Source organism: Genypterus blacodes, unplaced genomic scaffold, assembly GCF_046128005.1.
Source record: "Genypterus blacodes isolate CSIRO-AG114 ecotype Tasmania unplaced genomic scaffold, CSIRO-AGI_Gbla_v1 ptg000036l_1, whole genome shotgun sequence".
Taxonomy (NCBI): domain Eukaryota; kingdom Metazoa; phylum Chordata; class Actinopteri; order Ophidiiformes; family Ophidiidae; genus Genypterus; species Genypterus blacodes.
In genome coordinates this window covers 599,591-624,036 of record NW_027466849.1, presented here as the reverse complement: position 1 = coordinate 624,036, position 24,446 = coordinate 599,591, and the positions used below count along the sequence as shown (strand labels likewise).

General features: G+C 43.6%; 1 protein-coding gene across 2 annotated transcripts in view; it reads right to left on the bottom strand.

Annotated features, from left to right (window-relative positions):
- The window catches only part of kiaa1549lb (KIAA1549-like b), a 43,156-nt gene that overhangs the window by 18,047 nt on the left and 663 nt on the right, over window positions 1-24,446 (bottom strand). The window contains exons 2-7 of one of the 2 annotated variants that reach the window (XM_076146838.1): window positions 10,128-10,484; window positions 6,414-6,914; window positions 6,158-6,273; window positions 2,779-2,998; window positions 2,423-2,562; window positions 1,709-1,877 (exon numbers count right to left, since the gene is read on the bottom strand). In XM_076146838.1, the coding sequence (XP_076002953.1) occupies window positions 1,709-1,877; window positions 2,423-2,562; window positions 2,779-2,998; window positions 6,158-6,273; window positions 6,414-6,914; window positions 10,128-10,484 (1,503 nt within the window). Of the gene's footprint in view, window positions 1-1,708; window positions 1,878-2,422; window positions 2,563-2,778; window positions 2,999-6,157; window positions 6,274-6,413; window positions 8,764-10,127; window positions 10,485-24,446 lie in introns of those variants that run through there. The other variant, XM_076146837.1, reaches the window with a different exon arrangement.

The window sequence follows — 24,446 nt, the reverse complement described above, 5'->3', positions numbered from 1 at the left end:
ATCGAAGGGCTGTCAGGTCCCACCGCCCCCATCGACAAACCAGCAAACTCTCGATTCTACCACTTCCTGTTCCTTATTTACACAATTTATCTGTTGTTGTTGTCTGGAGAGGCAAAAGACAGGGAAGAGCAGCCTTTTTTGTGGTGTGAGCATCCATACTGTTAATTATTTACTGTGGTAATTGGCTTTGGAGTGATGAACCAGTCACAGTCGACGTGTGCCAGGGCCTTCTCACACCTCCTGTGAACAGTGTATTATCACTAATGGCGGGTATACAAAACAAACAGAGCAAAGTCACTTTCACACTGCCTTCCTTTACTCTCTTGTGTCATTGTTTTACACCCCCATCACCATACTCTGATCTGTATAAAAGAGGAATAAATTGCTGTCACTTGTGCTGCCTCATCTGTAATCTTTTATTCAATGTTTCAGTAGTGGAGGTCCAAGAAAAAGGTGAATTTCACCTTCAGGAATGTATAAAATATAATAGAAATTATATCTCATTAAGGCACCCGAGTGCAGCATCTGCCATATCCCCTCCCACTGAGCAGGTTACGTTTCATTTCCCAGTTAAACTGGGGAATTGATAGGGGCTGCACACTGGGATTCCACTGGGAGCGCTGTTTAGACTCCTGCTGATTGCCTGTCACTCTTCATTTGTTTTTCAGCTGGGCAAAACTAAAAGAAAAAACAACAGCATTCAATGAGCCCTCAAAGGAGACTGAGATGAAAGGAATGGGCTTGATGGTGTCTCTGCATCAACTGTGTTTAGTGGCTCTATCATGAAACAAAACACTGTGATCATGAGAGCAGCAGAACAACCACATCCCATTACTGTGGAACTGGACATGACTCAGACTTCCCACAGTGCTGAAATAGAAACCTGTTTCTTTTCTATAATTAGACTAGACCTTCTTAGGTGGGATGCGCCCATGCCCTCTACAAATAGACCAGACTTTTGGTATTAGATTTGGTAGAACTGTACCGATCCAAAGCCCTGCAGGTCTGCAAATGAAAAACTCAAGTGCTCATAGTTACGAATGTAATTGTCTGCCCTGTGATGGACTGATGAAGGGATGAATGGAGGTGGAGCTCCTGTAGACAGGGCTGGTTCATTGGTGAGGGGTCTGTACTGAAAAGTTTGTTTGTCATTTAATTATCCAACATGCTACCTTTTTAATATGAGTTTTCATAAGTGGGTAGTTTCTGATTTTGTTCCGGGTAAAAGCCTTCTAAAGATTCCTGAGTTTTGGAACACAAGGGCAAGAAGGTTGAGCTATCCTGTCCCAGTGCTGTTTGATGAAATAAACAAAGATACAAGTGCTGTGAGATAAGCTTTTATAAAGCCTGAAGGGACCAAAACAGCAAATACACCACAGATTGTTTCTTTTTGAGAAGGTGGAAGAACAATTGATTTAGCGCAGATCCACACTCGAATATGAATCCAGGAATTGTTTTCACTTCAGCTATCATGAAGAAAGGACATATTTTGACATGTGACACCTGAGTTGGATCTGCATCATGATCTGAATCTGGTGGTTTGACATATCTCTTCAGATTGGAGCTATATTTATGGTACCTATGGGCTTTGGCAGAGGTTTGAACTCTGAGTGCTTTCTTGACCAGAGAACAGTTTGTGGCATCTCATCCTTTAAAAGGCTGCTGAGTCAAGTACAGTATGTATTGCTGAATGAAGATTGTAACTTACGCTCGGCAATGATAAGCGGTGGATAGAAGAGGAAGTAGCCCACCAGCTCAGCCGACAGCTGACCCAGGAGGTTTGAGGCAGCGGTGCCATTAAGGAAACTGGTCCCATTCCTCACAGCGTAGACCAGTGACACAGCAGGAGAGCCGGCTGCCTGGGAGACACTCAGCATCTTGGACAGAACAGAAACGATTCAGGCCAAGAGAGAGAAGAGGAGACAGAGAAATATAATTTAAGCCACAAAAAAATGCTTGACATGAACTCAAAATGCTCCAATGGGAGGGAAAAATAAGTCTGGGAAAGCAGCAAAGCATGAGCGAGCGCAAAAACCTCCGGCACAGAGTTTTGTCATCAAACAATACGAAATCATCAAATTAATTTTAATACTCCATGTGCTTCAGTGTGGCGCCCCATTAAAATGAATACAAACATAATAACTTTGCATGTGGGAAGCAGCTCTTATTTAAATGCCTGATACACAGAGGAAAGACAATTACGCACTAATTATGCCTTTGACTCTTTCTGCCAAACTTCCTAAAGCATATGGCGATGCTCAACTCATGTAACAGGGGACCAGACAGAGTTCAATCCATCGCCAAACTAGCAGGCATTGTTTATCTATGCTTTGAGTTGTGGGTGGATTCATGGTGTGACATTATCTGAAAAACAAAGTGTTACGCAATGTCACAACAGCACAAACCTCAGAAAGCAGCGTACCTGAACAGAGAGTCTGCTGCTGCTGCTGGTGCGGAGAACTTTGGCCTGCACCTCAGAGAAAACCTTCTCAAGCCGCTGTTCCATCATCTGAGAGAAGCGACAGGAGCGCGGATCATCGCCCGCTCCCACAAACTGCAGCACTGCGACACACACACACACACACACACATACCAAATGAACATACACAAGCAAGCACACACTGACACTGTAACATTGCTCTTTCACAGTCCCAAACAGTATATAGGGACGATCTAACTTGAATTCTGACTCACTGTGCAATAATACAAATTCAATCTTCTGAGGTGAGGTTAAGTCTGAGCTGATTTGGGGTTCATCCTAACTGTACAATAGCTGACCTGTCTTCAGCTGGAAGCCGAGGCCTGGGCTGGATCTCCATAATGCAACTGGGAGGGGCAGGGCTGTTACCATGGGAAGGTACTGCCGCAGGTCTGCAATCAGCTTATCTCGGCCGTACAAGTCCAAGCCCTCCAGCACCACAGAGGGGGGGTAAACCATGTCCCCTCCGGTCACGTGATAAGCCACCGTCATGTTGGGAGAACCAAACACAGTCTCCACCTGAGCAGGTAAACAGGAAATGGTGTGTGTCTTAATAAAATGCTTTTATTTGTATATTTTCTTTGTTCCTTTCCTCTCTGGAAGGGTTTGTGTGCTGGCTGGCGTAACTAATTTGCTCTGTCATTTGAACAAGCGGTTTGTCTCAAGGGATAATCCTGGTTACATAAAGGCAAAATACTGCAAACGAAATTAATTAAATAAAAAGGGGAATTAAATGCCCGAGCAGGACAACACCAGCAGCATCCCATCTGTTTTATAATTCATTCTAAAATGGCGCTTAAGTCGATAAATGCAAAAGTTTAACCCGGCTTGAGGAAAGAAGGGACAACCCTAATATACTAGCAGGCTGATATTATCTGACAATATTAGATTTACTGGGATCCTTGCCAAAGTAATTTATGTGTTTCTGGAAAAACAAATAAAAAGCAAGCCAATATAGCTCTATCTAATATTTTCACTCACAAAATGAGCATTATCTGTCAGTAAATCAATCCCAAAATGTTGAGTTCCTAAAGCACTGGTCTGGTCATTTGAAGCAGCATCGGTATGTACTTTAGTCTCATTACCAACAGGCAGTTACTGATGGACAGAGCACTTTAGTCACTTCAGTCAGGCTTTAGGTACTTGTTGATTGAAGCGTAATGAAGGGAAGATGCTGCACACACAATTATGTGGAGAGAGCTGAGGAGGGAGAGAGAGGGAGAGAGAGAGAGAGAGAGAGACTGAGACTGAGACTGAGAGATGAGCGAGATATGGCAGAGACTGTTAACGAGGAAGTTTGGGACAAAGACGCCAATGTTCATTCATGACAGCACTGAGGGGCCAGGTATCACTGCAATCTCATTCTCACAGAGTGCTTCATGGTACGTGTACTCATGTGTGTGTAAGTGTGTGTCCCTTTTTAGTGAACCGTAGAAGACAAAGGAAGCGAAGACAAAAAGGAAGAAAACTAAGGCCATGTATGTCCACACTTGAAAACATACGGTTGTTATCAAAACTCATTTGAAGGTCAATGTTGGCAGGATGACCCACCCTGGCAACCACACACACACACACAAACACACACACACACACACACACACACACACACACACACACACACACTGTCTACCCACAGTGTCAGTATCCTACGGTGAGAGTCACCTCTATTCCTGCTCACAATTCAGCCTTGTTACATGCTGGGTGAACAGAGCCCTTTATTATCACTTCATCCTCTCAGGCTTCACCTATGTGAAGGTGTTATTAAGAGATTGCATTTCAAGCGACCCAGAGATTGGTAACTCACCCACCAACTCTATCTCAAGAGTGTGAGAGACTGCCAAAAGCTTAACCCAGCTGATCCCACTTCTTTTGGCATTTTTTTCGGTTTCCTGTCAGAGCCATGACTACACGGCTACAGAACAGGTCCCCAAAAAGCTTCAGAAAAAGGGTTTGATTCATTCGGTCGACTTCTCCTCATCTTTTTTAGAATTGTTCCTGCACACTGCTCACTGTTCTCCTCCCAGCCCAACTAAAACCTATAATTAAACACAGGAGCAATTTCCCCTGCCGACAGCTCGCTTCCCATTGGACTAGAAGCAGTGCAACTAAAAAGAACAGTGGCAATGTCAAAATGGGTGACACGGGTGACGGGAGTTCAAGCGAAACCTGCGGAGAACAGGAGAGTGCGGGAGGGGGACGGACATGTGAGAGCGGTGACCTTCAGGTGGACAAATAAACAGACATCGCTCTGTGAGGATTTGATTCTTCCATTTTGTGAAAGAGCATCTCACTGGATTGCACATTGAAACCGTAACAGAACATAGAACCACACACACAGATACATTTCAACACTCTCAAGGCTGAAAGAAGTAAAGAAAGAAAGAGAGCCTTATGCGTGTGCGTGTGTGTGTGTCTGTGTGTTTCCTGGAGGTTTCATTCATTTCCAAACTCTTTTCTAAACATGAACACACCAATTTCAGCTTTTTCCACTGAAATACACTCCAGCAAAGCGTCTCTAAGCCAAGAGGTGTCCTGATACAAACCCACAGAGTGAGTGGCAATATTAGAGGCTTTACTGGAGAAGAGACGTGTTTGGTACACTGGGAACAACGATTGGTTCCATAAATGAGTAATCCACATACACAGAACGATCATTGTGTGTGCACCGGATCTGTTTGTTTCCATATCATTATTGCAGAAGAAATGCTGAGATAGCGCTCCCCCCCTGATTTTGTTCAACCAGACCTGTTAGTGTGTGTGTGTGCGTTTGCGTGTGCGTGTGCGTGTGCACTGATAAGGTGAGCCAGATGATGGTTTTGGTGGCAGTGAATGGACTCTGTATAGAGGCTCTTGACTTATAAATAAAAGCCTATTCAATGCAAGGACTTCTGCCCAACAGTTATAATGTGCAGCACTGCTACTCTCCTTGTCTACATGTTAGTACAGTTATTCAAATGTGACATCACCCGCTGTCTTCTGGGACATGTTCAGTCAACCTAATTTCTATATTAGTCCTCATTTCATCTCACATAGCCTACATGAGGGTCCTTGGTTTGAGTGTGGAATTCACACACCAATAAACCACCCGATTTGATTTTGTGAGGCATAATGGAGGGGCCAGTGTTAACAACAATAACACCATTATTTCATAAATTATTTAAAAAAATAGAAATAAATCTTCAAAGCCTTTTCACAGCTCCCCAAATAAAAGCTGACATCACCTTTTTCCCCCTGAATTTGCTGGAAATGCGTTTCAAAATCAAGCTGTATAATAAAATGTCGGTGAATCCTCTTTTAGTTGGCAGCTACTGTTGATCGATGGTAGGCCACCTGTCACAACTGTTCAGCCTGCCTGTGAGGAGGAATCTTGTGTTTACACCACTGGTTGCAACTATACCAAGCAGTGATGGTGATGGATGGTTTTAGAGATGACAAACAGCAGCCCAGGTTTCCCTCTGTATGTCTGCATCTAAACCAAAGCAGGCTACTCTAAATGTGCCATTACAGATGGGAATGCTTCGGCAATACAAACCAATATATTCACAGCTTTGATGTTTTATTTATAAGCGAAGGCACTAATGTAATAAGTATACATAGCTGGATAAATGAAATATGGTAAGTGTATATCCATTAGCTAAAAACGCCAGTAACTGCACAGCAAAGTAAAGTGATCCTGACCTGTGCCTGGGCTGAACTATCATTCAGAGCTTTCCGGAGGCCTTGACTCAGTCCTCTGCGCAGGTTCTGCCTCTGGATGCTGTCTAGCCTGTTTCTTCTCACATAAATGGAAACAACTAAGACAAGCAGACAGACAGAGAAACAGACAAAGACAAGAGAGAAAAAGGTAGAGACACGGAGATGCTTTGTAAGAGCACAGAACAGTTGGATACGTCAATTCCAAACAATTTTAGACTGTAGAAACATTGTTGCTTACCAGTTTTCACCCACATCCTCTCTGTGATGTTGCACTGCTGTAGTGGAGCTTCTGTGGTGGTGGTGAAAGGTGAGATGAAGATGGTGCTGCCCACCCTGGGAGGGCTTGTCTTCGGGACGGGCGGCGAAAAGGTTCTCCTGGTGACTTGATTCTTGCTGGTAGTCGTAGTTGTTGTTGTTCTCCTGGTCATAAAGGTAGGCGGTGGTGCACCCATGGTGGTGGTGGACTGTGTGGCGGTGGCTTTTAGGGAAGGCGTGGGAGTGGACGGGTCCTTAGATTTGATGGTTGAAGCAAGACTGGTGGTGGTGGTGGTAAGGTTGACAGAGGCTGTGGTAGTGTCCCGTGGAGGGGCCAGAGGAGATACCTGAGATGTCCTCACAGTGGGCCCAGCAGAAAGGACAACACTGACTGATTGAGAGGGGTTTAGACTAGCCTCTTTTTCTTTGGGCACAGTTGACCTTCCCCTGGACGTACCCGTCGTTGACTCGTCCGTCCTCGTCTCTGCAAGAACAACAGACTTCTCAGTCACTCCCTTTGCGTGACCATCATCTTGTGTCAAAGTCAGACTAAGTGATGAAGGAAATGTTTCAGAGTCGGGGTACATGGAAGGTCTGGAAGATGACATCACACCAATTATTAGTGATGATGAAGATAATGATGATGATTGTGATGATGATGCCGCAGCTGATGATAGTGATGAAGACAGTGATGGTGATGGTAGTGATGATGATGATGATGATGATGATGATGGCGGTGATGATGATGATGATGATGATGATGGTCTTGGTGCTAGCAATGATGATGATGATGAATGCAAAGATGATGATGATGATGATGATGGTCGTGGTGGTAGCAATGATGACGAAGAGGAATGCAATGATGATGATGATGATGATGATGTACCGCTGAATGCAAGTGGTGAAGGCTCTGGTGTTGAAAACATCACTGAAGACGATGATGAAGGTTTAGAAGTCACTGAATTGGTGGACCTCTTATGTTTCGAGGACAACTGAGAACCCGGGAGTGACAGCGCTGAAGGCTCAGATACTGTTATGGCTGCTGCTGATGACAACGAAGATGATGATGATGAAGATGAATGGGACAATACAAAGGATGCCACCATATCTGCTGATGGTGTTAACCTCTCCTGTACTGAGTCTGTTGTGTTGCTGTTAGAGACACTGGGTGCAGAGTTGTGTTGAGGAGTTAAAGGAGAAGCAGAGGAGTTATCATCTTCCTCAGGGGGGTTGTAGCTTGTGGCTTGTGAAGATGTAACAGTTTCAGTTGCTGTGGGAGAGAGTGGCAGAAAAGCGCTTGGCGTTCCTTTGACATGTGTAAAGGAGGCATATTCTCTAGCAAAGTGCTCTGTTACAGTGGGCTGGATTGAATATGGATCAGTCCAATTCAATATTTGCACATTAGATTGTTGTTGGTGTTCCAGTTCTGGTTGTTTGTGTGTTGGGCCATCTGTTGGCAAATGGGAATTGTCCAAACCAATAGAAGTGTTTTCTGATTCAAAGGCTGTGCTTTTCCAGGCAGGCTTAACAGATTTCCACTTTGTATATGCTGCCATTAGCCTTGTGCCAAAGCTAAAAATAGACTGGTTAGTAGTTTCAACACTATTTGGTCTACTGTTGTAAGTAGACGCTGCAAATGAAGGCGTAGAGAACACTGTTGTTTGCCTGCCTACATAAAATTCTGATTTATCCCTAGTCGAGCCGGTGAACGTTGCCTGAGAACGAGATAAATAGTTTATCTTCTGTGTTAGGATGATTTCCGACCAGGAGGCAGGAGAGGAATGCTTGTAACGGCCCGCGGGTGTCACATCACCTTTATGAGGAGCACTTTTAAGATCGTCTAATGCTGCATCAAAAGTGACCGAGGGCCAAGAGATGTCTGCAGGAAATCCTTTGCCAGGGCCATAAGTGCTTCTGCTCAACATCACAAAATCCTTTGTTGGAAACAGCGTTGGAACATGCTTCTCATACGGCATAGTGTCTCTGAGAGTAGCGTACTCTTTATTGCGACTATATACAGGAGAAACTGGAGAGTAGAAGCTCCCGACGGAAGCTTGTGATGTTTGAATGTCTGGTGAAGCAATTGATGGCTGGTCAGTTCGATGAGACAGACCAGAGGGTTGTGATCTTGTATAAAACCTGTGTGGGATAGAAGACGAAGATCTTATTAGAAAAAGACTTGAGGGGGTCATTTGTGATCTTAACAAGGCGTCTGGTCCATCTGAGAGGTTGCTGGCAGACCGGCTGGTGTTGTTGTTGTTCTGGTCAGCACTGTTGCTGAGAAACGAGGGTGAAGCGTATGCAGACCGAAGATTTAATAGACTTTGAGGCTTGGTTTTATAGGTCATAATATTTGTCAAGTCAGCGAGTGATGCTGGTGAGCTGGTGAGTTTACTGTTTGAGGCAAAAATCGTTTTCAGTGTCTTCCATCCTCCATGCGTCTGACTTGAGCCCTCAGCAAACCCCGGCTGGGTTATGGCGCCGACTTCCCGGACATATTTTACTCCGTTACCCAACAAATAAAATGATTGTGATGTAAAGGAGGATGTCTCTGTCCTGGCTATCATACTCAGGACAGAGGCAGAGGTGGGCCAGGGTCGCGGCCGTGCAAGCGAAAGTGAATTACTCAGGTGAGCTGGAGGGGAAACGGAGCTGAGCTGTGCTGCTGCTGTCTTTCCTTGGTTGTAATTTATATTGATGACGGGAGCTTTGGGGCTGCCGTGACCCGCTGCTGACAGTAAATCACCAGGATTAGATGCGTGCTCTGAGGACACCACGCCAGAGTGAATAGGCGTTGGCTCAGTGATTGCAATTTCAGACAGAGATGCATCATAAGGTGGAGCCCCAGAGGAAACCGGGAAATATGATTGTGAGGTTTCGAGTGTCACTGCTGCTGAGCTGCTCGGATTTACAACATGTGGAGGAATTGGTAAAATGATTGCATCTGCAGTGCTTTGGAGACCAAAAGTCGGACTGTCAACAACTGTTTTATCCCCCTCTTCATCATGAGGCGCCTCTTTCAACGTGACGTGGCTCCAAGCTGAATACCCTTTAGCCTGGTCAGACGGCGGTGCTGATGTAGGATTTCGTGATGCCCTCAGTGCTTGACTGGAGAGGAACCCGTTGCTTGTTTTCAGATTTTTCACTGATACAGTGTTCATGTCTGGTTTCTGGACGCTGTATAAAGTTGTTACAGGAATATTGGATGCCGAAAATGGTGAATATTTCATGTTTGCTGGTTTCACGATTATATCTGGTGTTATAGTCTTCAAAGGTGATAGGTTCACTCTGAGTTTTTTATCCTCTGATGAGTTAAATGTTGTATTGCTGTGGTCTGTGCTGGTCACTGTTTCATCAGACGTTAGGTTGTCGTGGCGTGGAGACTGTAATGTCGCTGTTTCTCTCTGAGCGACAGAGCTGGACACCATCCAGCGACCATGAGGCGAATCCGACGAAGATGAATGTGGTGATGAAAACATAGAGAATAAGAGCGACCATACAGAGGCAGTGAATGGTGTTGATGAAGATTGTGGTGATAATGAGGACAATGCAGAGGCTGATGATGGCGATGAAAGCAATGAGATGAGACTCTTGTTTTCAACCATCAGGGGCATGTGCGATGGTTCAGACAGAGTTACTGCCATGGTAACAACCTGAGGTGCTGTGATGTGCTGGTGAGGCAAGTTGGGAGTCAGACCTGAGCTGGTTGGGACGTTCCTATTGGCTCCCGCAGACGAGGGTGAGGAGGACATCTCTGTGTCCTGGCTGGAATTATCTGAAGGCCATTGGGTGGTATGATTCTCATTCCTGGTGATGGTTGGCGAGGTTCTGCTTTGAGCCGGGCCCGGTGGGTGTTTGCCGCTTCCTGCCAGGAGAGTTAAGACAGAAGAGAATGCGGGCCGCCCTCTGAAACCTCTCCGCTCAGACTCTGCCTCGTCATCCGAATGGATGACAGAAGAAGGCGCCTCCTCCACCACCAACAGACGAGACGGAGCGGTCACTGTGTGGTCACTTGATAAAGATACAGAGCCAGAGGCATCATAGGTGGTTTTGTCTGGAACAAAACAGAAAGGAAGGCGAGTGATTACACCTGTATGATTCAGTATTTAAGTATTGATTCAGAAATCATGTATTTATGGATTGACATTAAATCAAATGACTTGACTGAGACGCCACCACAGAACCACATCTATCAGAAAGCTAGACTTAATCAAATCGTGCTCGAGCATCTAATATCCAAAATGGTACTTACACACTGGGATTGAGATGTAAACATGGCTTTCTAATGAATTCTAGCATGCCAAAGGCAGGATTTACATATTCCCAAAGGAGAGCATGAAGGAGATAATCTTTGTAGCGGAACAAATAGATTTATTCCTGAGATGGCAGCTGTGTGATCTATAAAGCATACAGGATAACACTTGAAACATAGAATGGACTCGGTGTTACGGTGTGTTGTGCCCTGAGAGAAATGATATCACACACAGCATATCATCAACATGCGGCTGGGGGGGAGCCGTCAGTCATCGGCTCCTCTTTTCTCCTCCCATCATTCTCAGCACATTCTCACATCCATCTCCTCTTCATTCACTGATTTGCAACCTTGTCACATCTCACATTTCTCCTGTGTGTTTCCCTGCCGGCGTGCATCCAGCCAGCGCTCACACAGTGTACAACTCCTTCAATGCACATAATCAGGAACAAACTGTATTAAGAAGACTACGTCTATGTGTGTTCATTTTCATTCTGACTGACTCACTGCAGTAGCACACACACACAGAGTCCACACACTTTATGACAGCCTGGAAATAATGAGCCTGAGTCTGTGTGTGTGTGTGTACCTTCACACTCTGTGCTGCCAAACTACTCTAACAATATTTCCCTCCCTTTAGATGTTTGACTTTAACACCAACGTATTCATTTAAAGTCTATGTTACAGGTCACTAACTCCGAACATAGTCATAAATGTCACCAAAACCCCCGAGAATTGGCATAACATTTTTTCTATCTAATCACAGAATCGCATAAATTTAATTCACACATATGTTCGAGAGTCTGCTTGATACTCATTATTTAAGAAATCACTAATGAGGCAAAATGTGATTAGTCAAAGCACTATAAGACAATACCATTAATTAAGGGAAAAACATTTCTGTTCTGAAGTGCTACAACAAAGGATGTATGTTGTGCTTCAAGGCCATGGAGAGGTCAACCAACAAGTCATCAAAATTAAAAGAGAACTTCCTGCCCCCCTGCCTACCCCTTTAGTGCACCCAGCAGCAACCTGAATGTAGGTGCACAGGATGGAGGCCAGTCTGAGCGGAGGTGTGGGGTCTGCCTGTGGTTTGCCACCTGCTCTCACAGAGCCGAGCATATGGGAGAATTTTAGCCACCAAGTAGAGTGATGAGAGAAAGTGGCCCCGGAGGTGTGAAAAAGTAATAGTAAGCAGAGAGGTGCAAAATCACAGGGACTTCTGGAGTCCAGAGAAAGAGAAGTAGCATTTGGGGGAAGGTCAATGTAAAAGAAAATGATTGAAGTACTTTTGAAAGGAAAATGGCTGAAATGACTGCAATCAACTCCCTGCAGTTCTTTTCTAACAAAAGTAATCCACTTTTTTATCTCCTCAAACCATCTGGCTTCTGCCTCGAATGCGGTTTTTCATTAACACGGCTTTATAATATTTAAGAAGTGAAAGATTCCTAAAGCAACAATACATTCAACTGTAGACGATCATCTCCTATAGGTGAAAGATACTTTAAGCAAGTATGATCAGTCAAATGTGTGTGTGGCTTAATGAAATGAACCGTGAGAAAACCACAATTCTTCTTTCAACCGCCGCACAAACCACAGGCCACACTATTTCTGCCATATCTGTGAGCTACCAGAACACACACACACACACACCAGGCTGCTGGGCTCCTGCTTCTTGTCTCTCATCCGCTTCTGCTTTGGCTTTAAGCTGTTTTTGTTCCCTTGTGTGTGTGAAAAGGTAAACAAGAGTGTGTAATTCAGCAGTGAAATGGCTGTAACCCTGTGAGCAACGGAAACATATTGGAAATGCTCGGCCATCCACATGTGACTCAGGCAGTGTGATCACTTACAGCTGCTGTTGTTCCATTAAAAATGCAAGGGGTAATTGAGTGTAAGTCTTACTCAAAAAACAAAAGTAACAACATCTGACAGTTTATAGAAGATGAATCAGGGGTTATACAAGGTCAGAATCAAGTCTTCACGCTGCTTTTCACTAAAATCATTTTGTTTCCCCATTAATCATCCACAAAGAGTCAAAACTGTCATCACCTGCACTTGATTATTGTCGTTGACATTTTAATGTCTTTCCGGATATTCATTTGGATTGTGGATTATGAAAGGTACATAACAATGAAGAAACAAATCCACCCAGGGCAGCCTCAAAACTGAAAGTACCCCAGGGGTTGGTTTGAGATGCATGTTTGTGTTTTAATACAGGTTCAAGTACAACTGAGTGTATAATCCTGATATTGAAGGTGCACAGTATTTGGCTAAAATGTGATCAGGACACAATCCAGTGCATGGAAGGACCAAGTGCAGAGATGTATCCCATATAACAGCATGAGAAGACGCATCTTGAATTCATATGTCTGACTTTATACCTCAAATCATATGCGGGAATAAAAAAGCAGAGCCCAGGCAATGTTTGTGCAGGACTGCAGGGCGACGCTGGCAGCGGAGCCAGGTACTGCTGAGCTGACAGTGTGGAACAACGCAGAGCATGTCACACATTCAGCACTATTTTTTTTCTGAGCTAGTAAACACAACAGCTGATGAGACACACACACGCATCAGCTGCGGTCTGAAATGCAGTCCAGCGACCACGCAGAGAGAGGACACACACATACACACACACAGACTGCACTACCAACAGAGGACATGTTCATTCATTCACTGATTGATTTGTTCATTCATTAATGCCTTTCTTTTACTTTTGTCTTTTTAATGGTGGGTGACAAAGTGCCACACCCAAAGCCTGTGAGACAATGCAGTCGCCCTCCAACTTCAGCGGTCTCTCCTTTTTCACCGATGAAGGGATACGGCAAACAAATCCTCTAAGAAAAAATGAGCACTGGGCAATACATTGACTCAAGGGAGGCTGGCAGAGACATAAACACTGTCTCACTGCCACCCCACCCCCACCCTCCACAAACTGACTCTGCCCTGATGCAGCTCAGGATCTTGCACTTCTTGCTGTTGCACCATTTTCACTTCCAGTTCTCCTGGCCAACACTGCTCCCCACCCGTCCCTCTGTTACATGCTGGAACTGCTGACAACATTTTACCATAACAAGCCAAGAAGGGTGTTAATCAATCGTTGGCGTTGGCTGCGTTATGATTTTTGGATGTAATGTAAAAGTGTAATGTATGTAGAAGTGCCAGTAGTTCAGAGAGGGCAGAGCTGCAGCATGGTGCCTTTGAAATGAGACGTGAGTGATCACTGATATATTTTACTTGCCCCACACAATGGTACATTAATTTCCTCCTATATTTGTTTCTGATTTGCCAGTCTGATACATTAGGATAATGTTCCTTTAAAGTGCCTCTGTGTTCTCCACTGCAGGCACAGCGTGAGTAAAAACACACCAGAGAGCCGTTATTTAGTTAGTAAGCTTTTTGGAAGGTGACAGGGGACACGTTCGCTCCTCTCTCAGGAGAGGAGAGATCATATATCTGCTGCCTCAGTCCCTTTTGATCAAAATGGAGGAACAGCAGTCAGTTATTTGATTTTCTGGACCACATTATGCTCACTTGTTAAGGGGTAACAGCTAAGTGAATAAAGGATACACACACATCTCACCTGGTTGGATGTGAGATCTGTCTGTATTCTTCCACAGTTGTTGCTGTATGTTAAAGATGTAAAAGTGTACCAAAACATAATGAAACGTTTATCTGATGTTCACAGAGCTGAACCATGAGCTTGAACAGCATTGTATACTACATAAACGTAAAGAGAGCATACATACATATACACATAAAGCAAGTACATTTTCATGAATAACATCTCTGATGCACTATAACAGTCACAGAAGAAAATTATTTTGGTAATCATGACTGTGTCTTTGGTTGTTTTAGGCAGATCATCAAAGTTCTGCACAGAAAACTATTAACTGGAGTAGAAACAAAATAGTTTAGATGAATAAACCTGGGTGCACTTGAGTCACAGAATAATACTTAGCGTGCATTCAACATTCCAGAAGAATGATTCAAGGATAGAATAGTGATGCATCGCCTGATCAGATGCCCATGAGCCAAGGCTGCAGAGGACAGGATGACAGAAGATCATGAGGTACTGAAATGTTCCAATGTCAAGTCTCATTAAAAGCAATGAGTCAGGGTCGGGACAAAAGAAAGAGATGAATGAATAAAGTAAAAAGAAGTAGAAGGTACTGAGAGAGTCAAGGACGAGTAATGCTGCAGCTATAGCATGTCTCTGTCGCTCATTGATGGAATTGAACAGGGTATTGATTAGACCACCATCACACTGACAGTAACAAACTGTTGATTCTATCATGTCCGCCTAATCAAAGTTATTGACAAAATGTAACGTTTTCTGTTGAGCATGACTGGAAAGTGGATTCAGCCTTGTCTTAACTCACATACCTACTGTACTTGTATGGAAAAACAAGGTTGATAATCTACTTCATCTGCAAAATTATTATAAGTGTTGCTGCCTCTTCTCACAACAATGTCTATAAGTTCCTTTCCCACCTCAGCCAACATCAATAATCACTTACAAAATAGATTGAGAGAGAGATTGTGAGTGTGTGACAGAGAGGGAGAGAGAGAGAGAGAGAGTGGGAGAGAGAGAGAGAGAGAGAGAGAGAGAGAGAGAGAGAGGAAATGTATCATACTGGATCACTCAGTCCTCTCCGGAGAGCGAACATATCAGAGCAGGCAGGGGCAGGTTGAGTTGCATGCTGGGACTGTGATGATGTGCCAGGGGAATATGGGGGCATTTGACACGGCTGTGACTAGGAAATGACAGATAGGGGGCAAAGGCGGGGCCATCACACCATGAGGAGGGGTGTCCTGGGTGAACACCAATATTAAAGGTCCCATGCTGTGTTCTGTATTTGCTCTCCTTCATTTTCAAGTTATAAATAAATAAAAATGAGTGAAAGCGGTTTTGACAGACAAACGACCGCCCCTATATGGCTGCCATCACCAACAGATGGCTTATTGGTTTTGACTATCAGAGCACAACATAATACTGTATGTGTGTGTAATGATGCTACAAAATACACATATGCTAATCCCACACAGTATACTAACACTCCATGTGGCAGTGGGGTGAACTTTTAGGGCCAGATGTCCTTTGGGCTGCAGATTTGACCCATTCTGCTCTAAAAATCATGCATGATCTGATCTGAACAGGTGCACAGGCCTGGAAGGTGCAAGGTGTTCCTGCACCTGCATATGTATGGAAGGTAGGATCGCTGAATTTACTAATTTATGTTGTGGAATAAGCCCACAATGTTAGTAAATGCGTGTTTCATGTACATACAACTGGCCGAGAGTGTCACCCAGCAGTGCCAGCCAGCCTCAGGGCTATATAAAGCACAGACACATACATACACACACGCAACACTGTTTTGTCACGTTCTTTCATGTTATTGGCAACAGGTTCCTTTGTATTTACTATAGGTGGTGAATTCATTTATTCTGTTCCTAGTTTTCATATTAAAATTAAAAAAAATTTTTTTAAAGCAAGTGACCTGTTACTGCCAGAAAGAATATGATAAAATAGTGATAATGAATAATTATGGAATGATGGTAATTTGGAATAAAGAAATAATGATAAATATTAAAATAGATCATACATCATACAACATGTCAGATTCTCTACTATTTTTCTGTCCTGTAAATCTCCTGGTGAACATGCATGATTATCTAATGAGCTCCTGAGAGGCCTTGACCTCCTCCTGTGACATATGAGGCTCTGACCTTGATGCTGGCTTAGCTGAAGCTTGACGAAGGAGCACAATGTGAGGACGAGGTGAAACGAGCCAGGCAGGACTTAAAGATCCCCTCTGTAATCCAGCACAGTCTAATGTATCTGGTCCTCACATGACAGTAGTATAATAATGGTGGAACAATAGGCAACAATGAGCCACAGTGAACAACAACAGAGAAATACCTACTAAAACAAAGACATGTATTACATAAAATATCTTTGCTGCACTCATATTGTGTTACCTTAAGTTACCTTAGATCACCTTTATTCTGCAGTAGCTGCTGGCAGACAACTACACGTGAAAACCTGAAGCGAAAACGTAAATCCTCCCTGCAGTTCAGCTGAATATTAAATCCGGAAACACACATCTGTTCATGCTTCACGTCACACTGATTCCACCTTTAACCTTGACACTAACACATAGTCAGGAGCCCGAGCAGCAGCAGCAGCAGCAGCAGCAGCAGCAGGCAGCATGATGGATGAGCTCGGTTGCTATGAAGGCCTCAGCTTTGTCCTCATGTCACTGCAACAGCACACTGCAGTCGTTGCCGAGGTGCAACCCAAACAGTATATATATGTATCTTAAGGCAAATCTCATGTGTGGGGAAGGAAATGAGGCGTCAAAGCAGGATAGGAATATTCATTTTTGCCTGAAATCTAAATCTGTAATTTGAACTATTTTTTCAGTGGGGTGAAGCAGCCTTTAAGTATGCATTAGGACTTTCCATCTTCCTCAACTTGGCAATTTTTCTTCCCACCAGCACAAAACATAATGATGGTGCCGTCACAAAGAGCTCCGCCTTGGTGTGAGTTTGAATCAAACCTAATTTCACGTTGCCAACTAAATTACCATCTGTTCTGGTTCTGTTGTACATCTCATATCTGCAGACTTTATGTGGGGGGGGAAAGTCCTCACAGGCTTTCAAGATTAATTCATGATTTCATTCAGAATCTAATGTCTGCAGGAAGCATAATTAAATACAGCCAAAGCTCTGTTTGGTTGGAAGAACTGAGTTGAACTTTTGCAGGGAGATCTGCATGAAGTAGAAGCACTACAAAACATTTAATAAGCGTGGGGGAAATTTCCGTCTTTCTGCTGATAACTTTGGGAAGAACCTCCTCCGAACCCCATTAAGGTCAACCAAGACCAACAATAACTATAACCAGACATGATGCTTTGATATTTTATTAATAGATTTTTCCTTCTCTTTTTTTTACAAAACGCAGCACTCAGACACTAATGTGGAGAAGAGGCTTAAATACTTTATTAACAGTGAATCAATGAGAATTGATTTGTCCATTTGTCCCATTCAGATGTGGTCTCATCTAGTTTAAGGCCTTAGTTACATGTTGTGATCAGATCTCATGTACACTTACACTTAAGTTACAAACTACGTGAAGACGTCAGGGGTCAAAGGGTCAGGCATCACAGAGGAGATGTTTTTCCTAATTCAAAGTTTTGGACAGAGGCTTTATAATTTTTAAAGTTTTCCAGCAATCCATTTTATTTTTGTTGAAGAGGTCACCCACTATTACAAGGTCACAGTAATGCTGCAGGATTTAATCTGCACTGGTCTAATGGAGTGGAGACAGAAAAGAGCACGAACGTCCCCATGGGAACCGTCTCTTCAGTAATGGTTTATCCACGCAAGCAAGGTAAACAGAATGAGACGCAGGACAGATCATTATACTGTACCTCAGAATGGGAGATTTCTGAACCTTATAGTTATGGTGCATATGTGCTTTTTGTCCAGTGTTTGTATTGTGGCACAAGCTAGTGTGGCTTTGTTCTCTTTTTTGATCATTGATTGAGACGCACCAGTTTTCTTCTATTTTTAATTTTGTTTCATTTGGAGGAAGAATAAGCTTTAAGCTGCCCTCGACTGCTGTTTGTCCTTTCAGACGTCCTCCTCACTTCTGCCTCTCCAGTATATTCAGTAAGTAGACGCTAATGGTTGCCATCAGTGTCTCATAATGACGTCCAAGACTCAAGGAGAGGACGGTCCCCTCTTCGACAATATCATTACCGAGACGTATATGTACCACAAGGGTACATCTAATTCCACTGACACACTGTTGACCTTTGACCAACAAACACACCACAGTGCCACAGGCAAACAGGAAACAGAGAGTCACACACAGACACACAAACATACATACATACATGCACAGAGCACTATAAAAAATGTACCTTTATACCATGTAGGGAAATTGTTTGCATGGTTTGTTTGGTTTGTTGGTAGATTAAAAAAATTCCTCAATCGCAATTTAATTATTGAGCTCCTGGTCTCATGTGCAGTGCATCAGTTTTCGTGTCATATTTCAGCAACAAAAATATTGATTTATCAGATAATAAGAAACCAATTTAACATTGAGTACTTCCATAATTTAAAAGGTTTAATAATACGCCAAAAGTAAAGGTCTTACCCAACATTTAAGTGCTGACACACACATCCTAACTAATCTCACACACGCGCGTGCACAATATTATAATATCAGCCGCTGTGCCTGTTGTGCTGAGTCCACCACTAAGGACAGACTAACAAGATAGGAAGGGGAAGGATGGAGGGGATAATATTCTGAAGCTCACACAGTTGCTACAGTTGGACGTCTGCATGAGCACATATAAATGCTTTGTTTGTGGTGTGTGTGTGTGTGTGTGTGTGTGTGTGTGTGTGTGTGTGTGTGTGTGTGTGTGTGTGTGTGTGTGTGCGGAAGATGGTAACTCTCCAGAGGCAGTGGCTCTACACACTCCAATTATCCCAGTAATGAAGTGGCCTGCTGGGAGCGGCCCATCTCATTTTAAGACTGAGGGACTGAATTCAGAGCACTGGAGTAAGGACGTGGCCTTAAAGCACAGAGGAATATATATAGATTGATCTTTGATTGTCCAGAACATTTACAACTGGATGTGCTTTGTTTGTTTGTGTGTGTGTGTGTGTGTGGGTGTGTTTCCCTCTCACTCAGATATACAAACTCATTGAGCGATGAAACGAGATAAATGAGTAACATAAGGCTTTTCTTTTCCCTGACTACATTTTTAGACGTTTAAATGTCAATGGCGTACTCGGTCTCACACCACTGTGACAAGCCGTCTCGTCTAATTAGGCCAAAGTCTTTCCATTTACCTTCAAGAGTGATGAAAGTGGGAATGCACAATATGAATACACTGAGCTCACACACAGCCAAGCTTCAATCTGCTTTAACGTATTTATAGGTGGTTTTGGTGATCAATGATCACTGTTATGTTTTGTCAATCTCTGACACCAAAGGCAGCTTTTCTCCCAGTAAATAATAGGAGAAGCACACACAACTACCACAAAATGTGTGACAGACAAAGTCAAATAGTGGCGGTTGAGGTAAACATTTATCCAGATAACAAACAGATGTTTTTAATAAGGACTATCAGGATACAAACAAAGGTAAAAGGAGAGTGAATGTTGAACTTCAACACTATCAAATGAACAGAAACACGACTCCAGTTGAGTTCTAATATTACTGTAAATCTGCTGGATGTGGAAGAACAACTTAGTGTCCCTGAAGGCCAAAAGACAATGAATGCAGCTTCGAGTTAAATACATAACAAATGAATGCGTGATGCAGAAGACGTGGTGATAAGATTCGCAGCATAGCATGGCAGCGCAGTGTTCCCTTGCCTGATTGAGTGAGTCTACACGTGTTTGTACATGTTGAAACGCTACCAGCTGCGAAGCATGCAGCAGGTTGACAGCTCTGTGTAATGAATGTGCAGGAGTCTCTCAGTGATCCCAGTCAATGATTCCATCCTCTGGTGGTGTAAAGGGATTATCTGAAACGTCGATGTCTTCATCCGTGTAACAGACAGACAGCTAGCTCCCACTCACATCACCATTTATACTAACAGTGCAGTATGGAGTGTATATGATAAAATGATAAAAGACAGTGGCGCTAATGTTGCTCATTAAATGTGACTGATGAAACCATCTGTGAAGGAGCAAATGTCGCTCTCTCTCCTTAAATCTTGAACTGACATCTTCCACTTCCATCCATTCATATGAAATTATGGAGAATCACATCGCACATTACAGAGAATGACATCATTTCATCAAACGTGGCACTGCTCTTCTTCATCTAGACATCAGGCCTTATGTCTGCAATTATCTGTTCGTGACAATTCCATAAGTATCATAATGTGTGTTTAGAATTGGAATGAAACATTTTAAAAGTTCTCCTCAGTAAATCGAGGCCAAATATGCACAACTTTGACATCTGGACCGACGAAACCTGAGTGCAACTGTGCCTCCAAAAGTGGGTTTACCCTGAAAACTAATTACATCTATAGTGTAATTATGTTTTCAGCACTTACCAAACATCCACTCTCTAAGATGGAAGTTTCCAAATTAGTCCTTATTTTTGGTAGCATTGAGATGAACAGGCAAATCACAAATAAACCTGTAAATCCCTGCAGCCCTCTTATGGCGGTTTAAGTAAGTTTCAAATTGTAATCGGTATCAAATGGAATCCAGCCGTGTAGAGGATCCCGAAGATCACCGACAGACAGAACATCATATTTTATTCAGATAGTAAGGTTCATCATTAGGCTTGAGTGTGTGTATATAGTGTTGATGTTGTCGTTTTGCATGTGTTTACGTCATGATTGCATCAGCTTAAGTTTTTAGGGATTCATTTGTAGCAAAACAGTGCAGACTAGCCTAACTCTAAGAAAAATAGAGTTAGGATCAACTCCTCCTTTTAAATCGCAAAGAAGGCGTTGCGATTTAAAACCCTTGTAGGAGACTCGTGTAATACTGAGTGTGTGAGCCGGCCTCTGCTCCATTGATGCTCCCTGGCTTCGTTTTTATGGCTGTTGCGTGTCTGCAGGTCCAGCATGATGCAATGCGCTGAACAGAGCTGTGTGTGCGTGTGCGTGTGTGTGTGTGTGTGTGTGTGTGTGTGTGTGTGTGTGTTATATGTAATGCGCGGCCTCTCCTTATGTGTGAAGTAGCATTGGAGGCGAGCCTGCACCCAAGCTCTCCCCAGCCTGCCACCAGTCTGCAGCAGCCAGCCAAAAACACTGACACTACGCAGAGAGACGGGAGGATGGATAGGCACAGAGGTAATAAGAGATACTGTAGAGAAAATGTGAAACAGCTCAGAACACACACACACACACACATATACACATGGATAGCAACACACAGGAGATTGTGAGCCAGATGGGCCATGATACTAATTAGGAGCCCTGTTTGTCTTTCTCTATAAGTGTGTCTATGAGTGTTGCTGCCATGCTGCCTGTTTTGTTTACAGTGGTGAAGGAGAAAAGACAGTAAACCCTTTTTGACAATTCCCAAGACACAGAAGCGAGCTAAAGAGCTGCAGGGAAGGAAACGATCATTCTGAAAGTGATTGTCAGCACAGAAACATAATATAACCAAGTTATAAGACTCGCTTTCTGCCCTTCAACAATTCATTTTTGGAAATCCAACAGACACTTCTCACAGAGGACCTTTGTGTTTGACCTGTCAGGCGAACGTTATTTACAATGGCCGCGTTCCATTGAGGTGTGTCAGCAGCAGGATAGGAGTGTATTGTGCTTGCTAGTTCACTGGCATATCTAAATTGCTACAACTGTCACAATGTCTGCTGTGACAAACAAACTAACAAAGCCCATTCAGCATCACAAATCTGAGCTTCTTCTTTAAATCATCCACATTTTCCAAATTTCACTCATCTGTCTGCTATCGGTGTGCAAACCGAGGCACGTTTTACTCAAATCTAATGGAGGAAAACACCAGAGACACAGCACGTGCACACAGAGAGCGTTTCAAAAGCAATTCCTGGAAATAATCAGAGCATTAACCATTGTGGCAGCAGAAATGGTTCATCCTCAGGGAAGGAAAGAAACAGAACCACAGCATAACAAGAGAGAAAGCATAAAGCAAACCGCAAGGATAATGAAAGCGGTTCAGGAGCGTTGAGACACACGGCTCCCTGTTCACCGGACAACGCATTAACAGTCATTTTTGTGCAGCGATGGCCCAGACTACATAACCAATAGGAAACGGTTGAAATCTCACAGTCATTTCTCTTTTCAATGAATTTCTAAGCAGAGGCTGATGACTCGGGTGGGAATCTCACACACACAGTCGAGGTGTGTGAGGCCAAAAAGGAAGTCACGCTTCACTTATAATCAAATGCTGGAAGCAGAAGACCATGTTGGGAGAAAGTCTTTTGATTCTATCTACAAAGGATCAAAGATGCTGTTGGGTGACGCTCATTTGCTCATTTTCTGACACACTCGATCCAGTGCATCGTTCCACAAGCCATTTGCTGTTTTAATTAGAAAGTAATAAACCGCTTTAAGCGACTTCATTAACTGTCCATCAAAAATCCTCATCGTTTTGCAGCCACGTCCCCCAGGATACCACAGCGCCCCCAAACACTGCAAACCTGACCGCTGAGGGCTCCAGAGAAAAAAGGTAATTGTCCAATGGAAATTGTTGTTCCCATAGAAACCACACATTAAGAGAGGAAGCGGTGTGTCAGGATATTACTGCTCATGACTGTTGATGCTGTTTTTCATTCATTCGTATAAACACACACGCTTACACAGCTCACACACACACACACAAACACACACATACATACACACACACAAACACAGTGGTTGGGGAGCAGCAGCCTCAAGTCTCCACCAGCTGCAGGAGCCAAATGGAATTCAATAACGTCTGCATCTGAATAAAATGAATCACCGAAAAGTAAAAGGCAACGGAATTTCAAATGTGGTTGAACTTTTAGCTTTTGATATTAATGATGCAAAAGATGTCTGAGTGTCAGGTCCAGTTTGATATCCTATTACCACTATGATGGATACTAACCTTGAAACATGCCCATAACCAAACACACGTTGCAATGTGCTGATATCAGGGAAAAAGGGCTTTCTGTTGATTAAGAATTATATATTTATGCCCCCCCCCCCCCAAAAAAAAGATCATTTCATTCATGCATTAAAGACTTGACTCTGAATGCCCAATTTCTGGAACAAAAATTATAATTCTAGTCTACGCTTGCTCTTGTCGCTCATGATGAATACTAAAGAACGGTATGCCCCTTTACCCCAGATATGTATGGCTGAGGTGCTGCTGCTGCTGCTGCTGTGGAGCCAGTGTTTAAGAATGGATGTGCTGACTGTGAGAGGGGGTGAGAGAGGGGAGGGAGGAGGAGGAGGAGGAGGAGGAGGAGGAGGAGAAGGAGGAGGAGGAGGAGGAGGAGGCTGTGCTACTGTAGCAGTGCATCAGCAGAGGTAAGACTACAGCCACTACATCACTGTGTGCAGGCTGGAAGAGGTGATGTAAACCTCTGTGAGCCAGACTTTCACCAGATGGACACACTCTATTGTTCCCTTGCATCTTTTATTCACGATGGAAATCCATAATAGATTGTTGTGTGAGAGATGCCTGACATTGCCTCATAAACTCATAGAATAAGTCGGAGGCTCCAGGTGGAAGGGCAGTAATCTCGGCCAGCTTTACCCCAGCTGCCCTGGATGCCGCCAGAGGCAGACAGAACCTACAGTATGTGTGTCATTAGTGCTGACCCAGATGCTCTGAAACACTGACTTTCCCCTGACTGCACTGCACTCACAGGATCACTCCACGGCATCGTCTCTGGCCACTGCTGACACAATTCTAACATGTCCAACGTCAAAAGAAAAAGCACAACCTGAAGGAAAATCTGTGAATTTAAGATGAAAGTCAAAGTTGAGATTGTGTGTGTGTGTGTGTGTGTGTGTGTGTGTGTGTGTGTGTGTGTGTGTGTGTGTGTGTGTGTGTGTGTGTAGCAAGGTCAAAATCTATGCGGTGCAATCTGATCAGTGAGACAATAGAGATGAGGTTCTCAGGTTGGAAGAGTTGCAGGTGAGATTTACACCACATACAAGTAAGCCTGTCTCTCTCTCTCTCTCTCTCTCTCTCTCTCTCTCTCTCTCCCTCTCCCTCTCTCACACACACACACACACACACACACACACACACACACATTCTCTCTCT